We start from the raw sequence: 20,222 nt of genomic DNA, 5'->3' as shown, positions 1-20,222 counted from the left end.
TTGGTTCAGTTGTGCTAAAAATTGAGACAGGGCTCACACTACCTATTTGCAAAGTTGCCAAATGCAAATAACAAGCGACCTATCGGTCAGAATAGCTCCGCTGTTATTTTTATTTTTTATTTTGGTAACATGTAGAAGTGGTTCAATTGTTCAGCTTTTCACTATGTAGCTTTGTTTGATGTAATAAAGTGGTTAGTGGTTTCTCACTATAAAACACATTTTACACAGAAAGTTGGTAAAATATATTGTACTTTTATACCATAGTCACCATTTTATAAAAAAATCTACTGTTATGAAAATTACACAAAATCTCCGAAAAATAATGACTGGGAAATGCACACACACACACAAAGGATTTTTGAGGTTGGCTATAAATAATTCCAGTGTCTTACAGCTTTAACCCTGGACAATTTTAATGATGAATGAAATAAACTAGGGATCTAAAATAATTTTGAGGCAATTCGAATTTCAATTTTCTAACAAATTTCCAAAAATACTGTCCATAATTGTCAACAACATTCAACTTGTACTAGTTGTAGTAGACATAACATCGTCTAATATTTTAATTTATGGAGTGTCTCGTGACTGGCACCTGTCATCTGATACGGCCAATTTTATTTCATCATTCCATTGTATTTAAACCTTGTACTTGACATTTTGCAATATTTATAATTCTCAACAAAATACCTCAACATGCCTCGCTCGTACTCAAAGCAGTCCCGGTATGATCACTGACATGACCAGATAGAACCTTTTCAGATTTACATATAAAACGAGGAAAGATACGCAAAACATAGTGCAAAGTCTGAAGCCAAATTAAAGTTGTAATTATTTTAATTATTTTTACTTGCCAAATATTTGCATTTTGGAAATGGCAAGACATGTTCATGTCTTTTACATGTAAACTGTCAGCCAATACACAAAGTTTGGTCAATTCACAGTACGCAGTGTACACAGAGTCTCGGAGACTGCTCTTGCATAACTTCAACCGCATGCCTAGGCATGCCTTGCTTATGCGAGTTATCTTCATTCTGGTTCACTGTCACTCCAAATTGCACGACAATATTGAATTAATCACAAGTTACATGTTATCTGAAAACATCAAACTTTTATAGTGGGTCTGAAGTGTGATTTTAGTGAGTACCAAGAACTCTCGCATTGCTGCTTGCTGTGGAAAATCGCCTGGACTGAAAATCATCAGAGGACTAAAAATCATCAAAAATAGAAAAGAAGACGTGCTGACTTGAAATTAACAAATCTGAGTAAGCTACCCTCTGTGCATCAACACACCAGATATCAAAGCAATCTGACAAGTAGTATTTGAGGAGATGATGAAAATATCATTTTTGAAAAAAAAATCATAAAAAATTGAAAATGGCACAGATCAACTTGGCATGAACAAATCTGAATACCCCCCCCCCCCCCCCCCCCATGCACACCAAATATTGAAGTATTTGACTGTCACTTTCGGAGAAGAAGATGAAAATTAAAAAAAGTTGACGGACACCTATGATTCACATACCTCTATACCCTCCTATACCTTAAGCTACACTTTCAGCTTTCGCTGACAGCGGAGCTAAAAAGTCTACCTGGCTACACAAAATTTGTTTTGGCGAAACTGTTGGTAAAACATTTTTCACTGTCATAATTTACATGAGATGATTGATACAATCTAAAAATCTGCCAACATGCCCTAAACTTTTGAATGATCACATTGTATCTGGTTGATTTGATCACCGCTGGCTGTTTCACCACAACACTAAGTAAAATTGATTTGAATAATATGTATGTTAATATATGTACGAAGTTAGTTTTGAAAATAGCTCGGATCACTTACATGTACAGAATATACAATTTGATTCCTATTGGCACGAATGGAGCCATTCATAAAATACACATGTTGCCATGTATTTGCATATGAATACAGAGTACATCAATAAACAATGCACTGCACAACCATTAGATTGAAGCTCACAGATGACTAACAAAGCTAATGTGAAATGCTACAAAATCATGAAGCAGCTAGTTCTTATACATCAGAAGATCATGTTATCAGACAATTTTGAAAATCATGGGAAAATCTTGTGACATTTCAACAGAATATAAAATCCTTCGGAAGAGCAAATTGACGCTATGTCATGGCTGTGAATGAGGATGTTTGACTTCAACTTCTGGAAGTCAAAACTTGAAGGTTGAACTATGTCATTATGGTAGAGTACAGAAACTATGTATGACTTGCACAAAGTCAGCTGTCAACCAAGTGCTACCGGGTACTGATTTTTTAAAACATGATTAAACATAAATACATTTGTGACCCATCAATTTGTAATGTTGGTTGGATGGCCCAGCCATTCGACCTCCCCTACTCACATCAATTTGTAATGTTGGTTGGATGGCCCAGCCATTCGACCTCATATTCCCCTACTTGCATCAAGAATATATTCACAGTTTCACAATTTATTGCTTTTTTTCAGGTTTCAATTGCCACAGAAAGTTCTTATAGATTTCTTTTGTACTTTTCCTCTTGTCTTTACTCCCAATGATATATAGCCACTTATGAGGACCATAATTGTTATCCTAGCATCCATGTAATAAAGTTTACTTCCGGCCCTCCACAAGAGCCTCCAGCCTCGTTTTTGAGTCACAATGTTGGTGACCATAGAAAGTGACATATTCACAACTTTTATCATGTTTTTTACTAAAGAGTATGATTACCATTGCAATAATTATATTATCAACAAAGTTTAACAAATTTTTCTACAGTGCAAACCCTTTGGTGTGTATAAATTCAGTATACCTTTAAATTTCCTTTGCCATATGTACATGTACTACTTGTTTGTTATTATGATGTACTTTGATTTTACCATTAAATTACTCAGGAATATAATTATTTTGTCATGTAAATTTATGCTAATTTATGCCAGACCTTTCCTATCAACAAAGCTTGGGGAGAACACTGATGCACGCACATATGTACACACGTGCACTTGCACTTACATACATACATACATACATACACACATACACACACACATGTACACACATGTACACACACACACACACACACACACATGTACACACATGTGTACACACACACACACACACACACACACACACACACACACACACACACACGCATGCACACACATACATACACACTTTGTGATGCCTAAAACAGGACTGATTTACCTCCGGACTCGGTTAGTTGGGCTAGTAAAAACGTGAGACTTACCTTCAACAAATGCTTGTATCGTTTTATCTACGTCGTTATCAAAATGCTGCAGGACTAAAAGTATATCATCATTACTACATCTGGGTACTACTTCACGTACAGCTGCTATCTATCAAAAACAAAAAAACCCACAAAAATGTTGTCAAAGATAGCACTAAGAATAGAAAGGATTTCTGATATGCATGATTACAGAGAAACTGTAATAATAGTACAGGATTATGCATGATTACAGAGAAACTGTAATAATAGTACAGGTTTATCAACACACTGCACACAAATAATATCCCATATTTATACTTTGTAATAATGGGTTGAAACCAGGGGTCCACTGTACATGTACTTGTTTCCAGGGTAAACATTTATATAAAAAGGTTGTCAAAACTCATAAATTTTGTTTACTCAAACCATATTGTAACAAGTATTCAGTGGCCAACATTCAGCTCCAACATTTCAACTTCCTAATTCATAATCTGAATTTTATAACAAATAGGGTGGCCATTCAGTTTAACCATCATGAAAGTGAAATAAAGTGCAATACATATTGAACTACAGTATCTGACATTTGTGCCAGGTTTGGTTGAAATCAGCATGTGTCACCCTGCATAAAATAGTGTTTTAGTAGATCCTACCGCAGGTTTGTAACTGCCCTAATTACTTAGTGTTAAAGTCATTTTGTTATGTCTTCTAGCAGCAAAATGGTAACAAAGGGCAAAGAGCCATAGCATTTTAAAACTGATGCACAAGGAACGTAATTTCATCATTTTCTTTAAACACCCTCCCCCCCCCCCCAACAAAATTTCTCAATGCGAAATGGGAAAATGACCGACCTGTCCTATGTACAGTAGCTACATGTACATCGTGTACCATGACACTGATAAAGACAACAATCTCATATTGTACCATAACATTGATAAAGACAACAAACTCATATTGTACCATAACATTGATAAAGACAACAAACTCATATTGTACCATAACCTTGATAAAGACAACAAACTCATATTGTATCATAACATTGATAAAGACAACAAACTCATATTGTATCATAACATTGATAAAGACAACAAACTCATATTGTACCATAACATTGATAAAGACAACAAACTCATAGTGTACCATAACATTGATAAAGACAACAATCTCATAGTGTACCATAACATTGATAAAGACAACAAACTCATATTGTACCATAACATTGATAAAGACAACAAACTCATATTGTACCATAACATTGATAAAGACAACAAACTCATATTGTATCATAACATTGATAAAGACAACAAACTCATAGTGTACCATAACATTGATAAAGACAACAAACTCATATTGTACCATAACATTGATAAAGACAACAAACTCATATTGTACCATGACACTGATAAAGACAACAAACTCATAGTGTACCATGACACTGATAAAGACAACAAACTCATATTGTACCATGACACTGATAAAGACAACAAACTCATAGTGTACCATAACATTGATAAAGACAACAAACTCATATTGTACCATAACAAACAATAAAGACAACAAACTCATAGTGTACCATAACATTGATAAAGACAACAAACTCATATTGTACCATAACATTGATAAAGACAACAAACTCATATTGTACCATAACACTGATAAAGACATCAAACTCATATTGTACCGTAACACTGATAAAGACAACAAACTCATAGTGTACCATAACATTGATAAAGACAACAAACTCATATTGTACCATAACAAACAATAAAGACAACAAACTCATAGTGTACCATAACATTGATAAAGACAACAAACTCATATTGTACCATAACATTGATAAAGACAACAAACTCATATTGTACCATAACACTGATAAAGACATCAAACTCATATTGTACCGTAACACTGATAAAGACAACAAACTCATAGTGTACCATAACATTGATAAAGACAACAAACTCATATTGTACCGTAACATTGATAAAGACAACAAACTCATATTGTACCATAACATTGATAAAGACAACAAACTCATATTGTACCATGACACTGATAAAGACAACAAACTCATATTGTACCATAACATTGATAAAGACAACAAACTCATAGTGTACCATAACACTGATAAAGACAACAAACTCATATTGTACCATAACATTGATAAAGACAACAAACTCATATTGTACCATAACACTGATAAAGACAACAAACTCATATTGTACCATAACACTGATAAAGACAACAAACTCATATTGTACCATAACACTGATAAAGACAACAAACTCATATTGTACCATAACATTGATAAAGACAACAAACTCATATTGTACCATAACACTGATAAAGACAACAAACTCATATTGTACCATAACATTGATAAAGACAACAAACTCATATTGTACCATGACACTGATAAAGACAACAAACTCATTGTGTACCATGACACTGATAAAGACAACAAACTCATATTGTACCATAACATTGATAAAGACAACAAACTCATATTGTACCATAACACTGATAAAGACAACAAACTCATATTGTACCATAACATTGATAAAGACAACAAACTCATATTGTACCATAACACTGATAAAGACAACAAACTCATATTGTACCATAACACTGATAAAGACAACAAACTCATATTGTACCATAACACTGATAAAGACAACAAACTCATATTGTACCATAACATTGATAAAGACAACAAACTCATAGTGTACCATAACATTGATAAAGACAACAAACTCATATTGTACCATAACATTGATAAAGACAACAAACTCATAGTGTACCATAACACTGATAAAGAAAACAAACTCATATTGTACCATAACGTTGATAAAGACAACAAACTCATAGTGTACCATAACATTGATAAAGAAAACAAACTCATATTGTACCATAACAAACGATAAAGACAACAAACTCATAGTGTACCATGACACTGATAAAGACAACAAACTCATATTGTACCATAACATTGATAAAGACAACAAACTCATATTGTACCATAACATTGATAAAGACAACAAACTCATATTGTACCATAACATTGATAAAGACAACAAACTCATATTGTACCATAACATTGATAAAGACAACAAACTCATATTGTACCATAACATTGATAAAGACAACAAACTCATATTGTACCATAACATTGATAAAGACAACAAACTCATATTGTACCATAACACTGATAAAGACAACAAACTCATATTGTACTATAACATTGATAAAGACAACAAACTCATATTGTACCATAACACTGATAAAGACAACAAACTCATATTGTACCATAACACTGATAAAGACAACAAACTCATATTGTACCATAACACTGATAAAGACAACAAACTCATATTGTACCATAACACTGATAAAGACAACAAACTCATATTGTACCATAACATTGATAAAGACAACAAACTCATATTGTACCATAACACTGATAAAGACAACAAACTCATATTGTACCATAACATTGATAAAGACAACAAACTCATATTGTACCATGACACTGATAAAGACAACAAACTCATAGTGTACCATGACACTGATAAAGACAACAAACTCATATTGTACCATAACATTGATAAAGACAACAAACTCATATTGTACCATAACACTGATAAAGACAACAAACTCATATTGTACCATAACATTGATAAAGACAACAAACTCATATTGTACCATAACACTGATAAAGACAACAAACTCATATTGTACCATAACACTGATAAAGACAACAAACTCATATTGTACCATAACACTGATAAAGACAACAAACTCATATTGTACCATAACATTGATAAAGACAACAAACTCATAGTGTACCATAACATTGATAAAGACAACAAACTCATATTGTACCATAACATTGATAAAGACAACAAACTCATAGTGTACCATAACACTGATAAAGAAAACAAACTCATATTGTACCATAACGTTGATAAAGACAACAAACTCATAGTGTACCATAACATTGATAAAGAAAACAAACTCATATTGTACCATAACAAACGATAAAGACAACAAACTCATAGTGTACCATGACACTGATAAAGACAACAAACTCATATTGTACCATAACATTGATAAAGACAACAAACTCATATTGTACTATAACATTGATAAAGACAACAAACTCATATTGTACCATAACATTGATAAAGACAACAAACTCATATTGTACCATAACATTGATAAAGACAACAAACTCATATTGTACCATAACATTGATAAAGACAACAAACTCATATTGTACCATAACATTGATAAAGACAACAAACTCATATTGTACCATAACATTGATAAAGACAACAAACTCATATTGTACCATAACACTGATAAAGACAACAAACTCATAGTGTACCATAACACTGATAAAGACAACAAACTCATATTGTACCATAACATTGATAAAGACAACAAACTCATATTGTACCATAACATTGATAAAGACAACAAACTCATATTGTACCATAACACTGATAAAGACAACAAACTCATAGTGTACCATAACATTGATAAAGACAACAAACTCATATTGTACCGTAACACTGATAAAGACAACAAACTCATAGTGTACCATAACATTGATAAAGACAACAAACTCATATTGTACCATAACATTGATAAAGACAACAAACTCATATTGTACCGTAACATTGATAAAGACAACAAACTCATATTGTACCATAACACTGATAAAGACAACAAACTCATATTGTACCATAACATTGATAAAGACAACAAACTCATATTGTACCATAACACTGATAAAGACAACAAACTCATATTGTACCATAACATTGATAAAGACAACAAACTCATATTGTACCATGACACTGATAAAGACAACAAACTCATAGTGTACCATGACACTGATAAAGACAACAAACTCATATTGTACCATAACATTGATAAAGACAACAAACTCATATTGTACCATAACACTGATAAAGACAACAAACTCATATTGTACCATAACATTGATAAAGACAACAAACTCATATTGTACCATAACACTGATAAAGACAACAAACTCATATTGTACCATAACACTGATAAAGACAACAAACTCATATTGTACCATAACACTGATAAAGACAACAAACTCATATTGTACCATAACATTGATAAAGACAACAAACTCATAGTGTACCATAACATTGATAAAGACAACAAACTCATATTGTACCATAACATTGATAAAGACAACAAACTCATAGTGTACCATAACACTGATAAAGAAAACAAACTCATATTGTACCATAACGTTGATAAAGACAACAAACTCATAGTGTACCATAACATTGATAAAGAAAACAAACTCATATTGTACCATAACAAACGATAAAGACAACAAACTCATAGTGTACCATGACACTGATAAAGACAACAAACTCATATTGTACCATAACATTGATAAAGACAACAAACTCATATTGTACCATAACATTGATAAAGACAACAAACTCATATTGTACCATAACATTGATAAAGACAACAAACTCATATTGTACCATAACATTGATAAAGACAACAAACTCATATTGTACCATAACATTGATAAAGACAACAAACTCATATTGTACCATAACATTGATAAAGACAACAAACTCATATTGTACCATAACACTGATAAAGACAACAAACTCATATTGTACTATAACATTGATAAAGACAACAAACTCATATTGTACCATAACACTGATAAAGACAACAAACTCATATTGTACCATAACACTGATAAAGACAACAAACTCATATTGTACCATAACACTGATAAAGACAACAAACTCATATTGTACCATAACACTGATAAAGACAACAAACTCATATTGTACCATAACATTGATAAAGACAACAAACTCATATTGTACCATAACACTGATAAAGACAACAAACTCATATTGTACCATAACATTGATAAAGACAACAAACTCATATTGTACCATGACACTGATAAAGACAACAAACTCATAGTGTACCATGACACTGATAAAGACAACAAACTCATATTGTACCATAACATTGATAAAGACAACAAACTCATATTGTACCATAACACTGATAAAGACAACAAACTCATATTGTACCATAACATTGATAAAGACAACAAACTCATATTGTACCATAACACTGATAAAGACAACAAACTCATATTGTACCATAACACTGATAAAGACAACAAACTCATATTGTACCATAACACTGATAAAGACAACAAACTCATATTGTACCATAACATTGATAAAGACAACAAACTCATAGTGTACCATAACATTGATAAAGACAACAAACTCATATTGTACCATAACATTGATAAAGACAACAAACTCATAGTGTACCATAACACTGATAAAGAAAACAAACTCATATTGTACCATAACGTTGATAAAGACAACAAACTCATAGTGTACCATAACATTGATAAAGAAAACAAACTCATATTGTACCATAACAAACGATAAAGACAACAAACTCATAGTGTACCATGACACTGATAAAGACAACAAACTCATATTGTACCATAACATTGATAAAGACAACAAACTCATATTGTACTATAACATTGATAAAGACAACAAACTCATATTGTACCATAACATTGATAAAGACAACAAACTCATATTGTACCATAACATTGATAAAGACAACAAACTCATATTGTACCATAACATTGATAAAGACAACAAACTCATATTGTACCATAACATTGATAAAGACAACAAACTCATATTGTACCATAACATTGATAAAGACAACAAACTCATATTGTACCATAACACTGATAAAGACAACAAACTCATAGTGTACCATAACACTGATAAAGACAACAAACTCATATTGTACCATAACATTGATAAAGACAACAAACTCATATTGTACCATAACATTGATAAAGACAACAAACTCATATTGTACCATAACACTGATAAAGACAACAAACTCATAGTGTACCATAACATTGATAAAGACAACAAACTCATATTGTACCGTAACACTGATAAAGACAACAAACTCATAGTGTACCATAACATTGATAAAGACAACAAACTCATATTGTACCATAACATTGATAAAGACAACAAACTCATATTGTACCGTAACATTGATAAAGACAACAAACTCATATTGTACCATAACACTGATAAAGACAACAAACTCATATTGTACCATAACATTGATAAAGACAACAAACTCATAGTGTACCATAACACTGATAAAGACATCAAACTCATATTGTACCATAACACTGATAAAGACAACAAACTCATATTGTATCATAACATTGATAAAGACAACAAACTCATAGTGTACCATAACACTGATAAAGACATCAAACTCATATTGTACCATAACACTGATAAAGACAACAAACTCATATTGTACCATAACACTGATAAAGACATCAAACTCATATTGTACCGTAACACTGATAAAGACAACAAACTCATAGTGTACCATAACATTGATAAAGACAACAAACTCATATTGTACCGTAACACTGATAAAGACAACAAACTCATATTGTACCATAACACTGATAAAGACAACAAACTCATATATTGTACCATAACATTGATAAAGACATCAAACTCATAGTGTACCATAACATTGATAAAGACAACAAACTCATATTGTACCATGACACTGATAAAGACAACAAACTCATAGTGTACCATAACATTGATAAAGACAACAAACTCATATTGTACCATAACAAACAATAAAGACAACAAACTCATATTGTACCATAACATTGATAAAGACAACAAACTCATATTGTACCATAACACTGATAAAGACATCAAACTCATAGTGTACCATAACATTGATAAAGACAACAAACTCATATTGTACCATAACACTGATAAAGACAACAAACTCATATTGTACCATAACACTGATAAAGACAACAAACTCATATTGTACCATAACATTGATAAAGACAACAAACTCATAGTGTACCATAACACTGATAAAGACAACAAACTCATATTGTACCATAACATTGATAAAGACAACAAACTCATAGTATACCATAACACTGATAAAGACAACAAACTCATATTGTATCATAACATTGATAAAGACAACAAACTCATAGTGTACCATAACATTGATAAAGACAACAAACTCATAGTGTACCATAACATTAATAAAGACAACAAACTCATATTGTACCATAACATTGATAAAGACAACAAACTCATATTGTACCATAACATTGATAAAGACAACAAACTCATATTGTACCATAACACTGATAAAGACATCAAACTCATATTGTACCATAACACTGATAAAGACAACAAACTCATAGTGTACCATAACATTAATAAAGACAACAAACTCATATTGTACCATAACAAACGATAAAGACAACAAACTCATAGTGTACCATGACACTGATAAAGACAACAAACTCATAGTGTACCATAACATTGATAAAGACAACAAACTCATATTGTACCATAACATTAATAAAGACAACAAACTCATAGTGTACCATAACATTAATAAAGACAACAAACTCATATTGTACCATAACATTGATAAAGACAACAAACTCATAGTGTACCATAACATTAATAAAGACAACAAACTCATATTGTACCATAACATTGATAAAGACAACAAACTCATATTGTACCATAACACTGATAAAGACAACAAACTCATATTGTACCATAACATTGATAAAGACAACAAACTCATATTGTACCGTAACACTGATAAAGACAACAAACTCATATTGTACCATAACACTGATAAAGACAACAAACTCATAGTGTACCATAACATTGATAAAGACAACAAACTCATAGTGTACCATGACACTGATAAAGACAACAAACTCATAGTGTACCATAACATTAATAAAGACAACAAACTCATATTGTACCATAACATTGATAAAGACAACAAACTCATAGTGTACCATGACACTGATAAAGACAACAAACTCATATTGTACCATAACATTGATAAAGACAACAAACTCATATTGTACCATAACATTGATAAAGACAACAAACTCATAGTGTACCATAACATTGATAAAGACAACAAACTCATATTGTACCACAACACTGATAAAGACAACAAACTCATATTGTACCATAACATTGATAAAGACAACAAACTCATATTGTACCATAACATTGATAAAGACAACAAACTCATATTGTACCATAACATTGATAAAGACAACAAACTCATATTGCAATTCAAATTGTACAACATTTTACTGTCTCTGCAAAACATACTTTCATGGGGGAATTGTATTTACCAATTCTCATGTTTTCTAGTCTTCATGTTGTTTCTGTCATTCTTATTTGCACTTTTTTGTAATTTATACACATTGATTTTGACAGCTCAGACAGACATGCACCACACCATGGCACATGTGATGAAAGTTGAAACACATTGACAGTGGCTTTCACATGTTTCAGTTATCATGTGAAAACATCTACAAACAAGTCATTGAGAATGACATGATTAGGTTTTACAGATTGGCAGTTTATGTTGTCATTTTCTCGATATCACTACTCTGATCACGCAACAACACTTGTGAACCTAAATCAAACAGACTTAGATATGTTGTGTCTGCTCGTTGGACATGGAACATGCCTACTCATGTTGTGTCTCCTCACTGGACATGGGACATGCCTACTCTTCAAGATGACGTGATGGAATAAACCATTCAACAATAAAGGATGGGTCGGATATGGGGACCTGTTCAAGCATGTCTGAGTTATGGCTTTGGACATGGAAAATTTGCAAACAAAATGGCTGCAAGTCAGCCATATTGGATTGTATCACGACGAAAATGGATATGCACATGTATGTCATAGAACACTGTCCTAATACCAACTTTAAATGAGATCTGTTCACACATGTCTGAGTTATGGCTTTGGACATGGAAAATTTGCAAACAAAATGGCTGCAAGTCAGCCATATTGGATTGTATCACGACGAAAATGGATATGCACATGTATGTCATAGAACACTGTCCTAATACCAACTTTGAATGAGATCTGTTCACACATGTCTGACACATACTTTGGACATAGAAAATTCGCAAACAAAATGGCTGCCAGGCAGCCATATTGGAGCGTATCATAAAACAAATTGACGTGCATATGTATGCCATTGTATGTTGCCCCTGTACCAAGTTTGAAAAAAATCGGTCCAGGCATCTTCAAGAAACGGCTCTAGACGGACGAACGGACAGACGGAACCCAATCCATAAGTCCCCGTCGAGTAATTACTAAAACTATTGCTGAGTAATTATTTTTAGACAATCCAACGTTTGATTTTCTGATTAATACAAGGATTTATTCAACATCAGTCGATTGATCAACTTTTTACGAGTGTTGAATAATTATTTTAGATAATCAACTTTTTGATTTTCATGTTAATAGAACAGTTTAACAACATCAGTCGAATAGGTCAACTTGTTGTGAGTGTCGAAAATAAAAATAATCGTTCACAATAAACCATGCTAGCTACAACATTTTAGAGTTCACGTCAAATGCATGACATCTCATTGGTAATTTCTGGATTTACATTCGTATTAGTTTCACGTTATACACCAACTTGGCCTACAAATGTACCTTAGAACCTATGCGAAGGTGAACTTTGGCAATGGTTTCCCAGTTTTCATCTTTGAAATATAAACTATCATGTGGCTGTTGCTATGGGCATGGTCTAGTTGCTAGGAATATTTGTATACATTTTTCGAATCTTTATTCACGTACATTTTGTACCTACCCATCCCTGTTATCTTTGCAATATGCATCAGCATTTCACTGTTGCAAAAAGGCATGGTCATGGTCATGGTTGCTAGGGTCAGTTGTGTCAAAATGTTTTCAACAATAACTGCAGAATAATACCTCTAGAAACATTCCCACCAAGTTTCAACGCCATTCACCATGCATTTTCAAGATACAACTTTTCGACCAAAATTGAGAGATTTTTAGACCTCATTTGCATATCACTGATGGGGTCACCATGTTGTGAATACAGCTTCATTTACACATCCCCAGATACATTCCCATTAAACTCCTGCCCAATGTGCTCACTAGTTTTGGAATTATAAATTTTGGACCAAAAAGACACATTTTTCGACCTAATTTGCATATCGTGGATAGGACCATGTTATGAACAATTCTTGATCTAAACACCCCTAAGAATGTTACTATCAAATTCAAACAAAATCTGTTCAGTAGTTTTGGAATCATACATTTTTGACCAAAAGGACACATTTTAGTCCTAATTTGCACATCACTGATGGTACATGTATCATCATGTAATGAACAATTTTGAAGCTAAACATCTCTAAGATTGTTCCCACTAAATTTCAGACTGATCTGCCCAATAGCTTTTGAGTTTAAGTTTTTTGACCAAGTGTCACGTATGTGAGGTGATATGATGTTGTTTAATCAGGTCAAATTAACGCACCTAGCAATTTCATGAATTATGCAAGAAAATTAGCTCTAAATGTACATCTGTGATAACATGAGAACTGATAACATGGTGATAACTTTCTATATCACTTATCAGACAATGAGAACTGATAACATGGTGATAACTTTCTATATCACTTATCAGACAATGAGAACTGATAACATGGTGATAACTTTCTATATCACTTATCAGACAATGAGAACTGATAACATGGTGATAACTTTCTATATCACTTATCAGACAATGAGAACTAATAACATGGTGATAACTTTCTATATCACTTATTAGACAATGAGAACTGATAACATGGTGATAACTTTCTATATCACTTATTAGACAATGAGAACTAATAACATGGTGATAACTTTCTATATCACTTATTGGACAATGAGAACTGATAACATGGTGATAACTTTCTATATCACTTATCAGACAATGAGAACTAATAACATGGTGATAACTTTCTATATCACTTATTGGACAATGAGAACTAATAACATGGTGATAACTTTCTACATCACTTATCAGACAATGAGAACTAATAACGTGGTGATAACTTTCTATATCACTTATCAGACAATGAGAACTAATAACATGGTGATAACTTTCTATATCATCTATCAGACAATGAGAACTAATAACGTGGTGATAACTTTCTATATCACTTATCAGACAATGAGAACTAATAACATGGTGATAACTTTCTATATCACTTATTGGACAATGAGAACTGATAACATGGTGATAACTTTCTATATCACTTATCAGACAATGAGAACTAATAACATGGTGATAACTTTCTATATCACTTATTGGACAATGAGAACTGATAACATGGTGATAACTTTCTATATCACTTATCAGACAATGAGAACTAATAACATGGTGATAACTTTCTATATCACTTATCGGACAATGAGAACTCATAACATGGTGATAACTTTCTACATCACTTATCAGACAATGAGAACTGATAACATGGTGATAACTTTCTATATCACTTATTAGACAATGAGAACTGATAACATGGTGATAACTTTCTATATCACTTATTAGACAATGAGAACTGATAACATGGTGATAACTTTCTACATCACTTATCAGACAATGAGAACTAATAACGTGGTGATAACTTTCTATATCACTTATCAGACAATGAGAACTAATAACATGGTGATAACTTTCTATATCATCTATCAGACAATGAGAACTAATAACGTGGTGATAACTTTCTATATCACTTATCAGACAATGAGAACTAATAACATGGTGATAACTTTCTATATCACTTATTGGACAATGAGAACTGATAACATGGTGATAACTTTCTATATCACTTATCAGACAATGAGAACTAATAACATGGTGATAACTTTCTATATCACTTATTGGACAATGAGAACTGATAACATGGTGATAACTTTCTATATCACTTATCAGACAATGAGAACTAATAACATGGTGATAACTTTCTATATCACTTATCGGACAATGAGAACTCATAACATGGTGATAACTTTCTACATCACTTATCAGACAATGAGAACTGATAACATGGTGATAACTTTCTATATCACTTATCGGACAATGAGAACTAATAACATGGTGATAACTTTCTATATCACTTATCGGACAATGAGAACTGATAACATGGTGATAATTTGCAACTTTATACCATAAATCAAACTTTCAATTTCACTTACCTTTACTTTGAGGTTTTCTTGGGAATGTGTTGTTTGGGCCATTACTGCTTTGGTCTTGGTATCAAAATATACTTCTGAAGAATCTGGAACAAGAAAACAGACAAGTCACAGTACTGCTGCCTAAGATTGTCATCAAGTACTACATTTAAACTTTATCTCCATACTTACTGTTGTATTTGGCTGGCGTTACTGTTTACATTACATGTATGGCATGACTTAATTGGATAGCGTGTTAGAGTAAGTGTTTACATTACCTGCAAGTCATGATTTGGATAGTGTTAGAGTTAGTGTTTACAAAAATACATTACATGTAAGTCATGATTTGAATTGACTGATCTATCTGTGATGTTTTTTTAATGATTTACAAATAACAAGTCATTGAGAATGACATAGTCCCCGCTATGATTGGGTTTTAAGGAATTATCACTACTCTGATCACGCAACAACACTTGTGAACCTAAATCAAGCAGACTTAGATATGTTGTGTCTGCTTGTTGGACATGGAACATGCCTACAACAATAAAGGATGGGTCGGGTATGGGGGATCGTATCACGACAAAAATAGATATGCACAGGTATGTCATAGAACACTGTCCTAATACCAACTTTGAATGAGATCTGTTCAAGCATGTCTGAGTTACGGCTTTAGACAGGGAAAATTTGCGAACAAAATGGCTGTCAGGCGGCCATATTGGATCGTATCACAACAACAATGAATATGCACATGCATGTCATAGAACACTGTCCTAATACCAACTTTGAATGAGATCTGTTCAAGCATGTCTGAGTTATGGCTTTGGACATGGAAAATTTCGCAAACAAAATGGCTGCCAGGCAGCCATATTGGATCGTATCACAATGAAAATGGATATGCACATGTATGTCATAGTACACTGTCCTAATACCAACTTTGAATGATATCTGTTCAAGCATGTCTGAGTTATGGCTTTGGACATGGAAAATTCACAAACAAAATGGCTGCCAGGCAGCCATATTGGATTGTATCACAACAACAATGAATATGCACATGTATGTTATAGAACACTGTGCTAATGCTAACTTTGAATGAGATCTGTTCAAGCATGTCTGAGTTATGGCTTTGGACATGGAAAATTTCGCAAACAAAATGGCTGCCAGGCGGCCATATTGTATCGTATCATGAAACAAATTGACGTGCATATGTATGCCATTGTATGTTGCCCCTGTACCAAGTTTGAAAAAAATCGCTCCATGCATCTCCAAGAAACGGCTGCGGACAGACGGACGGATGGACACACGGACGCACGGAACCCAATCCATAAGTCCCCGTCCCGGACTTCGTCCGGCGGGGGACTAAAAAGACTGGAATCTCATGTGACTACGAAACCTCGTGTCTGCATAACATCTTTTAAACAGTCATAACTACATGAAGGGCCTTCTGCTTTCAACAGGGCAAATTCATCTCTGTGTATGAGTGATAGTCCGGTGGAAAAACTAATCATGACAAAGCATCATGTTTAACATAAGGGACCGGTCAGTTTCTCCAGCCTGGGGGGGGGGGGGAAAGGGCGGTGGATTCTTAAATCGGGCCGACAAAAAGTCACTGACCCCCCCTATCTGTAAAACCAAAAACAGGCTGACCCCCCCTATCACTTAATTCTAAAACATGATGACCCCCCCCCCCCTCCCCCCATATATAATATTCGCATGACAGGTATTTTATCGTGACTCAGTGTAGACTGCTTGACTGTCTTGCATCTACTTATAAGATCCCGGGTTAGCACTATCATATTATAATTATTGACTACACAGGGTAAATATATTCGAAAAGGAGTTTAATAGCATCTTGGCAGTGAAAGGTAGGAAAGCTTGAGAAGGGAATATGTACATCTCTTATGGGGGTCCTAGGGGGTCTCCCCCTAGAAGCCCTGGAGGTTTTTAACTCTGAAAAGTCAATTTTGAGACTATTCAGACCCTTTCAGACAATAATTTCCAAGCCTTACAAGACAACACCAACATGTTAAAAGCAACTACATAGGGTTGAAATACTTTTGAAATATACTTTGATAGCATCTTGACAGTAAGAGGGGAAGAGCTTGAGACTGGGATATGTCCACCTCATGTGGGGGGTCTGAGGGGGGTCTCCCTCTAGAAACCCTGGAGGATTTTTACTCTTAAAGCCAATATTTAGGCTATTCAGACCCTTTCAAGCAATAACTTAATCCATGGCGCTTTACAAGACAGCAAGTATCAGAAACTATTCTTTATAACTTACACTAAGGGTTGAAATATGTTCTTAAAAAGTTTAAATGGCCTCATTATATACATGTAGTAAAGGTCAGCACATCTATAATGGTAGTATCATTGGTAGGGGAGATTTGGAGTTTAAGGCAATTTTAGACTATCTTGGCAAACGTTTCAGATCTTGAAAAGACAATATCATATTAGAATAGGGTGAAAATATTTAAGAAAAGTTTAATACCATTATGACAGTAAAAAGGTTGTTGGTGCATCTGATTGTTGGTTGAATGTATGAGTGACCTCTGTGGGTGAGGGAGACCTTGGGGTTTTCCCCCTGGCAGATCTGGCGTTTTTTGCTTGAGATACTAAGGCAATGTTTAGGTTATTCATAACCTTTGAGGTAATATTTCTAAGCTTCGAAAAGCTAACGTAAAACGTTTTTAAATGAGTTTCTCATATCACATAAAATGGACACGTAACATTAGTATATAGGGGCATTAATATTGCATGTATAATAAAGTCACCGGTATGTTAGAGAACTTTAGGTGGTCATACCTAGTGTATAAGAGTAACTGGAATCTGATGAGATGTGGTGATTTGTAGTGTCAATAGCATGACGAGTAGAACAATTTAGATTAACTTCATTTATAAACTATCTATGAAAATTACCATTACGAAACCTTCAAGTTCACTTTTGCCCCATATAAGCGAAGCATTGATTGTGAAACAGCCAAGCATTTACATGACATGTTCTGTAACTAGTGTGGTAGGTAGGTAATACCGGTACATGTATATGAATATGTATAGTTAGGTTTGAACTAATAAGTAATGTTAAAGAATTCATGTAAGAAACAGGGACAAGAACAAATATTGACATGTACCACATTTCAGACAAGGCTATATGCCATTGTAGAAAGGATTTTTTTCTTCCATCACAATCTAAAACACAATGACCCCCCCTATCCACAATTTTCAAAACAGCATGACCCCCCCCCCCCCCCCCTACTGCCAATTTCAAAAACAGGGTGACCCCCCCTACCAATCCACCCCCCCCCCCCAGGCCGAAGAAACTGACCGGTCCCTAATGTGAACTTTCACCTTTTACATTAATTGCCTGGCATTTACGACAATGGATGACACCATCAACTTTGGACTCCACAAGTTTAAAATTTTAGTCACAATTAGCCAGTCAAAAAGATAATTATCCAAGGCTACTTCCCTGGTTGGGAGTGAGGACTAATAAAAACCTACATGTATGTTATACATTATCATCATATCAGTCTCTAGCAACTGGTACAATGTAGAGGACATTTTATATGAGTCAGGTGACCTTTTGAATAAGGTGACGGTATCAAGTCTTCATAGAAAACATGCATGTAGACCACCACCCCCATACTTACATGTACTTCTGTAACTATAGATAAAATATATTTTTTGTTAGATTTGGACTCATTAGGTGTTGTTCAAAGGTCAAATAGATACTTAAATAACCCAGCCAGTGTGCCCTCTAAGCCAATTTGACGCACCACTGACGCACACAATTTCTAGTGTACACCAAAATTTAGTGTTTTCTTATCTCTTACTATGTGCTGACTCAC

At 33.6% G+C, this 20,222-nt stretch overlaps 1 protein-coding gene across 1 annotated transcript in view; it reads right to left on the bottom strand.

Annotated features, from left to right (window-relative positions):
- Window positions 1-20,222, bottom strand: part of LOC144450853 (spermatogenesis-associated serine-rich protein 2-like) — a 55,035-nt gene that overhangs the window by 25,040 nt on the left and 9,773 nt on the right. The window contains exons 2-3 of the mRNA XM_078141594.1: window positions 16,405-16,487; window positions 3,233-3,341 (exon numbers count right to left, since the gene is read on the bottom strand). Coding sequence (XP_077997720.1) covers window positions 3,233-3,341; window positions 16,405-16,446 — 151 coding nt within the window. The 5' untranslated portion in view covers window positions 16,447-16,487. The remainder of the gene's footprint in view (window positions 1-3,232; window positions 3,342-16,404; window positions 16,488-20,222) is intronic.

This window comes from Glandiceps talaboti, chromosome 20, assembly GCF_964340395.1.
Source record: "Glandiceps talaboti chromosome 20, keGlaTala1.1, whole genome shotgun sequence".
Lineage (NCBI taxonomy): Eukaryota > Metazoa > Hemichordata > Enteropneusta > Spengelidae > Glandiceps > Glandiceps talaboti.
Note: the sequence above shows the minus strand (reverse complement) of the source record. Positions and strands in the feature narration are given on the sequence as shown.